The sequence below is a fragment of the Hyperolius riggenbachi genome, chromosome 4 (genome assembly GCF_040937935.1).
Source record: "Hyperolius riggenbachi isolate aHypRig1 chromosome 4, aHypRig1.pri, whole genome shotgun sequence".
NCBI lineage: Eukaryota > Metazoa > Chordata > Amphibia > Anura > Hyperoliidae > Hyperolius > Hyperolius riggenbachi.
The window spans coordinates 339,920,648-339,933,605 of NC_090649.1; the positions used below are offsets into that span (position 1 = coordinate 339,920,648).

At 44.8% G+C, this 12,958-nt stretch overlaps 1 protein-coding gene across 6 annotated transcripts in view; it reads right to left on the reverse strand.

Annotated features, from left to right (window-relative positions):
* Positions 1-12,958, reverse strand: part of SCAF8 (SR-related CTD associated factor 8) — a 593,726-nt gene that overhangs the window by 294,453 nt on the left and 286,315 nt on the right. For 5 of the 6 annotated variants that reach the window (XR_011019400.1, XR_011019399.1, XM_068231893.1 and 2 more), the window contains 2 exons: positions 10,669-10,737; positions 3,011-3,205 (listed from right to left, as the gene is read on the reverse strand). Coding sequence is in view for 4 of the 6 variants with exons in the window: in XM_068231893.1 (XP_068087994.1) it covers positions 3,011-3,205; positions 10,669-10,737 (264 nt within the window). In the remaining 2 variants the exon portion in view is untranslated. The remainder of the gene's footprint in view (positions 1-3,010; positions 3,206-10,668; positions 10,738-12,958) is intronic. The other variant, XM_068231894.1, reaches the window with a different exon arrangement.

Sequence of the window (12,958 nt, forward strand, 5' to 3'; positions counted from 1 at the left end):
ACCCTTCACTCCTCTCCACACTCACTTCACTGTTCCCTAAAACTTCCATTCTTCCTGCACTAGCTGCTCACCTCTGTGCAGATGGAACTCTGTGGCTGGCAAGAGACCAGAGCATCCCAGTCATCCTCACTGCTGCCACCAAGTGTCCATATAGACAGAACGCATGCTACATTACAAATTAGACACCAGGTGGCAGCAGTAACAATGACTGCAGATGGCTCTGCTTCTCTATAGCATCCTGCTGAGTTCAGTGACGCTCCTCGCAGCTTCTGTAAAGTCAGACATGCATGGCCCGGCTCAGCACAGCCTGCAGCCCAGCAGTGGACCGGGGGTTGGGGACCCCTGCTCTACAGAGCCTAGGTCCTCAATGGTGCGCATTCCCCGGGAGCTCCTTTAGTAGGGCACAGAGGGTACTTGGGCTTGTCTTGTCGTAGTCCAGGGGTGCCCAAACTTTTTTGACAAAGGGCCATATCACTGTTCTTGAAAATGTTAGAGAGCCGAACTAGTAACATTAAACACGATGTTTGCTGATCGCCCGAAGGTACATTATGTATCTAGTCCAAATTCAGTTAACCACCTGAGCGGTCTGGACGAGCTCAGCTCGTCCAACACCGCCGGAGGCTGCCGCTCAGGCCCTGCTGGGCCGATTTACATCAAATAAAAAGCAGCACACGCAGCCGGCACTTTGCCAGCCGCGTGTGCTGCCTGATCGCGGCCGCTCTGCGGCGATCCGCCGCGAGCAGCGGCGAAAGAGGGTCCCCCCAGCCGCCTGAGCCCAGCGTAGCCGGAACAAAAAGTTCCGGCCAGCGCTAAGGGCTGGATCGGAGGCGGCTGACGTCAGGACGTCGGCTGACGTCGATGACGTCACTCCGCTCGTCGCTATGGCGACGATATAAGCAAAACAAGGAAGGCCGCTCATTGCGGCCTTCCTTGTTTATTCTGGGCGCCAGAGGCGATCGGAAGATCGCCTCCGGAGCGCCCTCTAGTGGGCTTTCATGCAGCGAACTTTCAGTTGGCTGCATGAAATAGTTTTTTTTTTATTTAAAAAAAACCCTCCCGCAGCCACCCTGGCGATTTAATCAGAACGCCAGGGTGGTTAATCGGCGTTCTTTGTACACTTTCTGTTTCTGTTCAGCTAAAGCACTTCTAGCAATGTTTACTAATAGTGGCTGATAAGAAAACAAACAAGATAATGTAATCGCTTCCTCAACTGAGCATCTGAGCTAAGCTTACCATTGAAGAAGAAAGTGCTCTGTTTAACTGTTTAAATGCTGTTCTGCTAGAAAAAAATGTCTCTGGTAGTAGGTTTCATGAGTTTCATACCACTTTACGCTGAAGTTCTTTTTAAGTCGCCTATTGCCTTAAGTGCCCCCAGTCATTCTATTGCTCCCCCTCAACTTCCACTTGTCACCCTGTGCTCCCTCTGTTCCCTTGTCTGTCTTTCTGTGTCCCCTCCTCCATCTGTGTGCCTCTTCCAGTCAGTCTCCCTGTGTCTCCTCTATTTACCTATGGCCCCAAGGGGCCTCCTCATGTCTTTCTGCTCCCCCCCCCCCCCCCCGCCACAATGTGCTCATGTGTCCCACCCTGTCCATCTTCCTTCCTGCTGTCCTGTGCACGCCTCCTACCCTGCCTGAGCCACATCATGTCCCTCTTTACCCATTTGGTGCCTCCTCTTCCATCTGTGCCTCTTCCGATCTCCCTGAGCCCCCTATTTACCTCCCTTTATGCTTTTGCCTCTGAAACTGGTGCCTCCTCCTTTGCCCCTGGGCCTCCTTCTGTCCCCCTCTGTGCTTTCTTCTCTCTCTTTGGTCTCTTCTTTCCCCCTGTGCCTCCTTCTGCCCCCTCTGTTCATTCTCCTCTACATCTGGTGCTTCCTCTTTGCCAACTGCTGCATCAACTCTGTGCTTTCTCCTCTACCGCCTGTTATTTGCCTCTTCCTCTACCCGTTTACACACACTTGCTACTACCGCACTCTCTTCTCCTCCAACTCGACGGGGACTCCCAGCAATTTTTATAGAACTACAAAAATGACCGCTAGAGTGCACACTGTGAGAAACATGTCTGCAGAGTCCGACGGCCATTATAGGACTAAGTACAGGACGGCAAAGAGGATGCAGAGCAGCAACGGTTGGACATTTGACACACCTGTCATAGTCAAACCACTGCAGCGATTATAGAGATATTAAAAAAAGAATTTGAATCATATATAAAGAATCTTGAATAAGGACTTAAGGTGCCCATGCATTACTTAATTTTTTCATTCAGTTCAATCAAGTTATCGGATCAACGGAAAATCGATTATGGTCTTTTCTGCTCAATCGATGGAAATTGACCAATAGCTGCCTAAATCAACAACAATATCAGTCAATCGTAGAGGAATCGGCTAATGTTAACATGATTTCGATCCACACAGAATTGATTTTTGGTTTCAGAACGTGGAGGTACAACATCGTTTAGATTGATTGATAAAGGAGAATTGCCAGGATCTCACTAACAGTGTGTGGGCAACTACTTGACACTCTTTCAATTGACCACACTGTTTTTGATCATTCAAAGTTAATCTCTCTGTGGAAAGTTGAACAATGTATGGGTGCCTTTATAGTTAATTGAAAGTATGAAGGAATGTTTGAAAAACATTTATACACAATTGCAGAGTTCTAACAAATATATACGTGACAGTGGTATGGGAGACTATTTTCCCACAGCAGGGGGCACTTGGTCAACCAAGTCAATAATAAAGTTACATAGTTATTTTGGTTGAAAAAAGACATACGTCCGAGTTTAACCAGTATAAAGTACACATGCTACAATGCATAGAGACACTGCTCTAGTATATACATCCTATACCCAATACCAGAAAAGCTGCAATCAGTGCTACAGTAACCTCACAGAAGAAACTTTCTAAAATAAATAAGAAAATAATAAAAAGGTTACTAATAGAAAGTCAAATTTAAATAGTTGCATAATTAACAGGCAATCAACAATTCAAACAAATGTAATTAATGCTTACCAATTGAAGATCTTTCAGTGGTATCATCTACAGAAGATTGTCTTCTGTCTTCTTTGTCTGTTTGACTGCTTAAAGCTGGGTTGAAAATAGAAGTTGTAGATGATGATGAAACAGCTGAACCAACAGGCATCATCAGGCTGCTGTATGAAGCTTCTTTCAAACTATCTGATGAAATAGGCAGACGTGGAACTAAAGCTAAAAGATATATATATACATATAAAAAAAAGGATTACAAGAGTGAATTTTCTTTTCTTAGTGAAACAATTGTACCTATCCTCCTAAAAATGACCTTTTTTTCAGATATCCCAGTTTCAGTTTAAAACTTAAAAAGTAGATTAAATGTTTTATTGTCTCCGCTCAATTACAAGTCTTTCTGTATCCCAGAGATAAAATAAATTAACTATTGACTTTTTAAAAAATCTATCTTATGCACGCAGAAGATTTTCTTTTCCAGGAAATAGTTTTATGGCTGTAATTCCTTATCAGTGAAGGTTAAACTAGCCATTCACTATTCAAATGCAGCAAAAATGCCCATCCCAAGCATGTTGCCTGTGGATCAAATGAAGGACAGCTGCAGTTAACCACAAATTCTGCCCAATTGTTTTTTGTTGTTGTTGAATCTAATATGTCTAATCGGGCAAAACGTTTGTATTGTGTATGGCTAGCTTAAGGCTATAGTCAGACTGGATCCTGACTGGAGAGAAATGAATGTAATTAAGCAGAAAAAGGGAACACAATGTATTGATTTGTATGCTTGGAACTGTACATACACTTGTCTATCATATGGCACCTTAAGTACACCTAAAGCAACAAAAAATGCCCAATTTGGATACTTACCTCTATATCTTCACCTGTCCCTCTCCACCTTGTCATTCCAGTGCTGGGACCTCCCTTAGCTCATAGACAAGGGCTTGTCAACAGAGTTTGGCTGCACTGCGCAGGCTCAGACAGCAAAAACAACAAAAATACTGACCCTCAGAACTTTTCAGCTCTAAAATGCTATCAGCAGTCTATTCTCAGCCAGATAACAGTGGTTTCTATTTACTTTTTAGGACAAAAGGCTGTATTTGACAAAATGTTGGACAAGCTCAACTCTAGTTTTTTTAATAGTAGCAGTACAGGAAACTAGAAAGGGACTTCAGGTTGAACTAGTGTTATATGTTGAGCTTATTATGTCAGATGTCATGCTATAAGCCCGCTTTCCCACCAGGATGTTGCGTTTTAGGGGACGTTATGGTTGCATAACATGCCCCTAATGCAACGCCTGGTGGTGTTGGAGGTGGACGCCAGAGTGAGCCGCGATGTGCGGCTGTTGGTGTGCCTTTTTTGTCTCATACCTTGCGGGGACCACGTGATCGGAACACTCCACATCACGTGGTCCCACCAGCCAATCAGCGGCAGCTCCAGGAAGAAAACACAGCAGAAGTGATGGGAAGTTTGGCTCTTTTCAATGAATCGATTCTGAACAGTAGAGATAGGAAGTCCGGCTCTTTTCAATGAATCGATTCAGTGAATCGAGCCGAACTTCCCATCACTACACGGCAATGCAGTGAATATTAATTAGCCATGTGCCTAACAATAGCGGACTCTCCCCTACACCTCAAAAAAACAAACAAAAAAACCACAAAAACACAATACTGAGCATGTGCAAACAGTCTAAGAACGCACAGCATGCTGCACTTTTAAATAACGTGCAGCGTTACAATGTAACGCAACGTGGGCACTGTGAACAGCCCATTGATTTTTCATTACTCTGAGTTGGGCTGCGTTACAGGCTGCACTAACCTGTGCCTGTAACGTCTTACTGTGAAAGCAGCCTAAATGTGTGTCATCTTAAAGGGAACCTTAACTGAGATGGATATGGATGTTTCCTTTTAAGCAATACCAGTTGCCTGACTATCCTGCTGATCTCTGTGTTTGCAGTAGTGGCTAAATCACACACCTGAAACAAGCATGCAGCTAATCCATTCTGACTTCAGTCAGAGCACCTGATCTGCATACTTGTTGAGGGGCTGTGGCTAAAAGTATTAGGGCTCGTTTCCACTATCGCGAATCCGCATGCGTCCAACGCATGCGGATTCGCACATGTAATGCAAGTGGATGGGCCTGTTTCCACTGTAGCGTTGTTGAGGTGCGTTTTTTTCAGCGGTAAAAAAACGCACAAAAGAGCCAACGAATTCGCCTGCGAGTGGAATGCATGCGAATCGCCGCTAATGTATTTAATAGGAAATTCGCATGCGGCTATGGTATGCGAATTTTCATGCGAATTCGCATAGGTACCAATGTAATTCAAACAGGCAGTGACATGGTTAAATTCGCATATACCCTCACCTATGCGAATTCGCATGCGAATTCGCGGCAAAAAACGCGCAAAAATTCGCATCCGCATGCTATTTCATGGAATTTCAACAACGGTGGAATCCAGGCGATTCTGCACCGCAATAGTGGAAACGAGCCCTTAGAGACACAGGATCAGCAGGAAAGTCAGGCAACTGGTATTATTTTAAAAGGAGCGCTCCTCCATTTCTATTTTTGTTTTTTTTTCCTAAGCCTCTTGACAGCCGGGCTCTACAGGAGCAGCTAGAGTGTGACCTCCATCGGCCATCGATTGATACCACCTCGGCAGTGCAAGATTTCACATCTTTGCAGCCAAACAAGATATGCTGACAGAGGCTACCAATGCACAAGCAGTTTTCAAACTAATTCATTTTGAAGCTGCTAATGGGTTAAAGAGAAACCGTAAGGATATAAAGCTGAACGTAATCAATCATTCAGCATGTCCATTTTTATCATAATTATCCTGGTTTCAGCATAAGAGCCATTTCTTATATGTATAATGTTATGTAACACTGTCCACCTAGTGATGTTTGACCAAGGCTTTAAAGTCATGCAGCCTTCTCCCTAGACCACTCTGGGAGACCATGTGATGTTTCTGCTCACACTTTACAGATGAAAAAAAAATAAATTCACCTTGACCGCAATCTAGATGCTACCATTTCTGTGAAATGAGAATGTAGATTTTCTTCAAAGATGCAAAAGGAAAGCAGTGCACAAGCCACAATCAGTACAAAATGATTAAAGCTTTATTTGGTGCATAACCAGAAAAATTATAGGATTTTCATAGAAATAAAAACAAAGTTGTTTAGGTGATACCTTTAATGACTGATTGTACAAGGTTTTTTGCAAGCTTTTGAAAGTTGAGATTTCTTCTTCAGGCATGTTTCAGAACTGGAACAGAAGAAACTGCAAGTTTTGAAAACTTGCAGAAAAGAGGAGCTCACAATCTAATCCCTATCAACGTCATATGTCTATCAGAGTCTAGGGCCAATTTAGGGGGAGGCCAATTTAACTTATCTGTATGTTTTGGGATATCTGGTCCCATTACATTCTCATGGTTTCCATTTCCTTGCACTGCTGGTTCAGAAAAGCTTCCTTATCTCTGAATGTGATTCTCTGGAACTCTGCATTCAGCTGGACACATTTTTATTTGTCTCCTATAGCTTTTGCTTTTCAGTTTTTCCTCTGCTTTGGTTGCAGCCACAGTTGACAACTATTTTGCCTTCTTTATCTTTCTTTTGTTTTTGGATCTTATTTGTTGCAACCTCATGGACAATATCACATACTTCTGTCCATAGTTCCTTAAAGTGAACCTAAAGTCAGACAGAAAAAATGTGTTTAACTCACCTGGGGCTTCCCTCAGCCCCCTGAAGCTGATCGGTCCCCACGCTGACTCCATCAGATGTCCCTGGACCGGCCGGCGGCGACATCCGGTTTCGCCGTCACCGGCCGACAGGCTGGGAACGCGAGTGATTCTTCGCGCTCCCAGCCAGAATAGCGCCCCCTATGCTGCTATTGCAGCCTCCCTATGCTGCAACAGCAGCATAGGGTGCGCTATTCTGGCTGGGAACGCGAAGAATCACTCGTGTTCCCAGCCACCGGCCGGTCCAGGGACATCTGATGGAGTCAGCGTGGGCACCGATCAGCATCAGGGGGCTGAGGGAAGCCCCAGGTGAGTTCAACTCATTTTTTCTGTCTGACTTTAGGTTCACTTTAAGCATTCTATCTACCAGGTTGAATCCTCTGAACCCATTTTTCACCTCTACTGTAAAGTTATATGAAATATTATTCAGATCATAGGTTGTTGTCTACAGACTTTTCCTATTCTCTTTAGTTTAATTCTAAACTTTACAATTAGAAGTTAAAGATCTGAGCCACACACAGCTCCTGGTCTTGTTTGAGCTACTTGTATAGAAGATATTTGGTTGTGATACTGACCATCTGGTGATACACATGTGTAAAGTCTTTTATTGTGCTGTTGAAATGAGGTATTTGCTATAACCAAAATTCTATTAGCCTCTGTTCTGCTTCATTACGTTTTCAAAGACAAAACATTTCAATTCTCCCAAAAAGAAATGCCAAAGAGTGCTCAAATTATGGAAAACTTGCACTTAAATGGATACTGTAGGGGGTCGGGGGAAAATGAGCTGAACTTACCTGGGGCTTCTAATGGTCCCCCGCAGACATCCTGCGTTGGCGCAGCCACTCCCCAATGCTCCGGCCCCGCCTCCGGTTCACTTCTGGAATTTTTGACTTTAAAGTCAGAAAACCACGGCGCCTGCGTTGCCGTGTCCTTGTTCCCGCTGATGTCACCAGGAGTGTACTGCGCAGACACAGACCATACTGGGCCTGCGCTGTGCGCTCTTGATGACATCAGCGGGATCAAGGACACGGCAAGGCAGCCGCAGTGGTTTTCTGACTTTAAAGTCAGAAATTCTAGAAGTGAACCGGAGGCGGGGCCGAAGCATCGGTGAGCGGCTGCGCGGGCACAGGATGTCTGCGGGGGACCATTAGAAGCCCCGGGTAAGTTCAGCTCATTTTTCCCCCGACCCCCCTACAGTATCCCTTTAAATAGCATTCTAGCAAGGTAGTGCTAACAATTCTACAAGCCAGACTGCAGCAATATATGGAGCGAGAACTGCCATCTGATTTTAAAAGAGGGAGAGGCACAAGGGACCATGTTGCCAACATTTGACGGATAATAGAGAAAGCAAAGAGATTGCAGACTACTTTTGCTTTATAGACTATTGAAAAACATTTGACTGTGTAGATAGTGATAGACTGCGGCAGATTCTCATGGAAATGGGGATACCAGACCATCGCATTTGTCTTTTGAGGAATCTTTATGCCAACCAAGAAGCAACCATTAGAACGAAGTATGGAATAACTAACTGGTTCAGAATTGGCAAAGGAGTTCAACAAGGTTGCATATTGTCTCCTTATTTATTAATTTATATGCTGAATATGTCATGCGGAAAGGTAGTTTGGATGCGTCACATGCTGGAATTTAAATAGCTGGCAGGAAAAAGTAGAAGTTTTAACAGATTTCATCTTTCTGGGATCAAAAATATCTGCAGATGGCGACTGCAGCCATGAGATTAAGAGACTTGGGAGGAAAGCTATGGTAAATATGGACAAAATACTAAAGGATAGAAATGTCACCTTACCAACAAAGACAGTTAAAGCTATGGTCTTTCCAGTAGAAACATATGGCTGTGAAAGTTGGTCCATAAATAAGATCATGCATAGAACAATTGATGCGTTTGAATTGTGGATTTGAAGAAAGCTACTGAGAGTTCCCTGGAGTGCCAGAAGATCAAAGCAGTTAATACTTAGAGGATCTGTAAGGTGGAAGTGAACTTGCCACCGGCGTGAAGCTGATGGCAGGTTTGTTGGGGAAAACCCTGGTCTTAGGCCCAGTGCACACCGAGCGGTTTTAGCAGCGATCCGCCAGCCGCATACGCCTGTGAAAACAATTGGCTAATGTATTTCAATGAGATGGTGCACACCAGCGGTTTGAAGTTTTTAGCAAACCGCAAACGTGCCTCCTGCTGCACGTTTGCGGTTTGCAGAAGCGTTTCTGCCTCAATGTAAAGTATTGGAAAAACGCAAACCGTTCTGGAAAACGCTACATCAGAGCGGTTTTCCAGGCGTTTTTGTTGCAGAAGCTGTTCAGTAACAGATTTTACTGTAACAATATTTGAAATCTGCTACACGAAAACGCTCCCAAAAACGCTAAGCATATTTAGAAAATGTCTCAAAACATGCCTAGAATCGCTCTGAAATCTGCTCCAAAAACTGCTAGAATTTTGAGGATCTGCTAGCGGTTTTGGTGTGCATTGGGCATTACAAGGGAAAAAAGTCCTGCAGCCAAAGGAAATCCAGCTGAAATATGAAACCCGTCCCACAGTGTAGGCCTAATTAAAATTTGGCCTACTGATGCACAGCCTTGTGGGTAATGACATCACATGCAGCTCCATTCCTGGTTAGCATATGCTGATATTAAAAGCTGGATATGTCAGCACCCACAGCTGCCGATGCTGTGTTTGATCCTCCTATGTCTATAGTATTATATTTTGCTACTGATATTAAAGGCTGGATATCTCAGCACTCCCCCTCCCCACCTCTGTGCCACATTACAGCCCCACTGGTTCACAAGATAGCATTTATATATCCTATCTCAGGAACCCGCAGGACCGGGGGGGGCTTCAATTTGGAACAGAGGTATTTTGGGAAAAAGTAGAAATAGCAAAAAATAACAGAGTGAAAAGCAGTCGGTTTCATACTGAAAATTGTGGCAAAATTTTACCACAACTGTATTTGCAATTCTTGTTCAGGAAACGAGCGCCGCTCCCTGAATGAAAACAGAGTTTCAGCAAAAGAGCGGGGATTTGTGCAGCGATTTTCAGTGTGAAACAGGGTCCTAAACTTTCTGAATAGACTTGAATATTTATATAAGTAAAAAAGTGGTGTGTCTTTAACTAAGGGAAAAAAAATGCTGTGGGAGGCTCTTCTATACCAAACTGACAGGATAAGAAGATTTCTTCCCCCTTTCTTTTCCTTTTTTTTTTTCTTCTCATAATTTCCTCATATATGTTTCGTTCGTTTTGTAGAAAAAAATAAAAAAAAATTCTCCTCACAGTTCCTCTTTAAAGTGACACTTAAGCCGACAAATTTTACTCACCTGGGGCTTCCCTTAGCCCCTGCAGCTGAACGGTGCCCTTGCCGTGATCCTCCTGTCCCAGCCGGTGGCTACTTCTGGTGTCGCCGTCAATAGCAGTATAGGGGAAAGATATTGTGGCTGGGAACGCAAAGAATCACTCGCGTTCCCAGCCTCACGGCCGGTGGCGGCGGAACCGGAAGTAGCCGCCGGCGAGGACAGGCGGATCGGAGGGATGCGGCAAGGGCACCGTCTCAGCTGCAGGGGGCTGAGGGAAGCCTCATGTGAGTAAAATTCATTTTTTTTGGCGACTTAAGGTTCACTTTAAAGAAATAAGGCCAAAGCGTTCACTAAAAGGGATAATGTAACTATTAAAACTTCAATACTTAGGACACATAATGAGAAGGCCAGATGTGATGATCAAACAAATAAAGTGCTGACTTCCCCCTGTTAGGCTTCTACTTACTCTTTTTTTTCAATGGAATAGCCCCAAGAGTTAATTCATACAAAATCATGAATATAATTTGAAAATACAGGCACTAACTTTCAGGTGCAATTAGATTAAAAGACAATATTGCAATTTAATTGACTTAATAGTGAGTTATTTCAATACATTCTGTGGAGAATGAATTTAAAAATATTTCCCTAATTTTTTTCTTACCTGTTGGAATAGCAGAGCTAATTGCAGGTGGCAGGATGGTTGGCGGTGGGACAGGAGGAGGAATAAAACCTAAACAAATTCAAGAAACAATCTAATGAAATAAATATTCCTGTTTTATTAGTTTCTGCACATCATCTGAAACGTATAAAATTATATATACAATAAATTTTTTCGATTTATATATATGTTACGGCCAGAACTCGAAGTTTGGCCACTTCTAGTTCTGGCCGGCCAATGCGCGAAGTGGCCGCTGCGCTGCAGCCAATGTTGAAAATGTAATGATTCCTCTGACATTAATGTATCTTCTGGCCGCAGCGCAGCGGCCAAACATAGATCAACTTAGTTCATTTAATGCAATTCAGCAGGCGGCAATGTAACAATTCAAGCCGCCGGCTTTTTCTCTGCCTCTCTCTCCTCCTCTTATGGGCAGCAGGCGGGGACACGCGTGTCCCCGGGAGTCGTTCGTCGCACCAGGAAAGCAGAGCAGGGAGGCTGCAGACATCGCTTCTGCCAGCACCCGCTCTGCAAGAACGGCAGGATTCCCCTACCTCGACGAACGACTCCAGGGGGGACACTCGTGTCCCCGCCCGGCTGCCCATAGGAGAGAGCGAGAGAGGCGGGAGGAGGGGGGGGGGGGGGAGAGAAGGAGAGAGAGAGATGCAGAGAAAAAGCCGGCGGCTTGAATTGTTACATTGCCGCCGGCTGAATTGCATTAAATGAACTAAGTTGTTCTACGTTTGGCCGCTGCGCTGCGGCCAGAAGATACATCAGAGGAATCATTCCATTTCTAACATTGGCCGCAGCGCAGCGGCCACTTCGCGCATTGGCCGGCCAGAACTAGAAGTGGCCAAACTTCGGGTTCTGGCCGTAACATATACACCTAATCTTTATTAAAGAGACTCCGTAACAAAAATTACAACGTTTTTTCTACCATCCTACAAGTTCCTAAACTTGTTCTAATGTGCTCTGGCTTACTGCAGCACTTTCTACTTTCACTGTCTCTGTAATAAATCAATGTATGTTTCCCATGTCAGACTTGTCGCCCTGTGTCTGGAAGGCTGCCAACTCTTCCCTGCTGGTCTGTTTATGCACACCCCTCCAGGCCCCTCTCTGCACACTCCAGTGTGTGTGTTATTTACATAAGCCAGCAGGCCTCTGCTATCTTATCAGTGATAGAAGAGAGCTGGATAAAAATCCTCCTCTGTTAAGCTGGCCATACACTGGCCCGATTTGCCGCCGATTCGACAGCAGATTCGATCACTGGGATCGAATCTGCTGCCAATCGTTTGCGCTTAACGCACCCGCCGATCCGATTTCCTCCCGAAATCGGATCGGTCCGTCGATCGCGCCGTGCGGGTTATTTCCGTTGATCGCCCGTGGGTAGGGAGCGCGTCGCTAGCGGCGGCCGATCCGATACAGTTATACATTACCTGACGCTGGCTCCAGGGCATCTTCTCCGCGCTTCTCTCTTGCTTCCATCCCAGCGTACATTAACTTCCTGCGTCACTCCAGTGACCAGAAAGTTCAAATAGAGGGCGCTCTATTTGAACCTTCTGGTCACGGAGTGACACAGTGTACGCTGGGATGCGGTGCAGGATGCTGGAATGTGGTGCGGGGTGCAGCGCGGAGAAGAGGACCCGGAGCCAGCTTCAGGTAATGTATGCAGGGGGGGGGAGGGTTTACAGGCCGCGGCTCCACAGATTGTGATCGGTTTCAGGCTGAAATCGATTCACAATCTGTTTGCAGTAAAGGCAGCCATACGATCCCTCTCTGATCAGATTCGATCAGATAGGGATCTGTCAGCTGGTTGATCTAATGGCAAATCGACCAGTGTATGGCTACCTTTAGGCTGTGAAAGGAGCTGGGCTGACACATACTGAGGAATTAGACAGGAAGAAAGGATCAGCCTCACAGCCTGTCACTAGTATTCAGTGCAGGAGAGCTGAAGGGGACAGAAGGTAAAAACACACAAGTGATCTCTTGAGATACAAAAGGAAGGGTGTATACAGCCTGCTCGTGTATGGATGTATTTTCTATGTGTGGACATGCTGTACATCAACCTACTTCCTGTTTTGGTGGCCATTTTGTTTGTTTACAAACAAACTTTTTAAAACTGTTTTTGACTACTTTTAATGCGGCGGAGAGCGGCAAAATTGTGACAGAGGGGAATAGGAGATGTCCCCTAACACACTGGTATGTTTACTTTTGTGTGATTTTAACAATACAGATTCTCTTTAAAGGATTACTGTAGGGGCAAAGGGGGAAAAAAAAAGTTGACCTTCTAATGGTC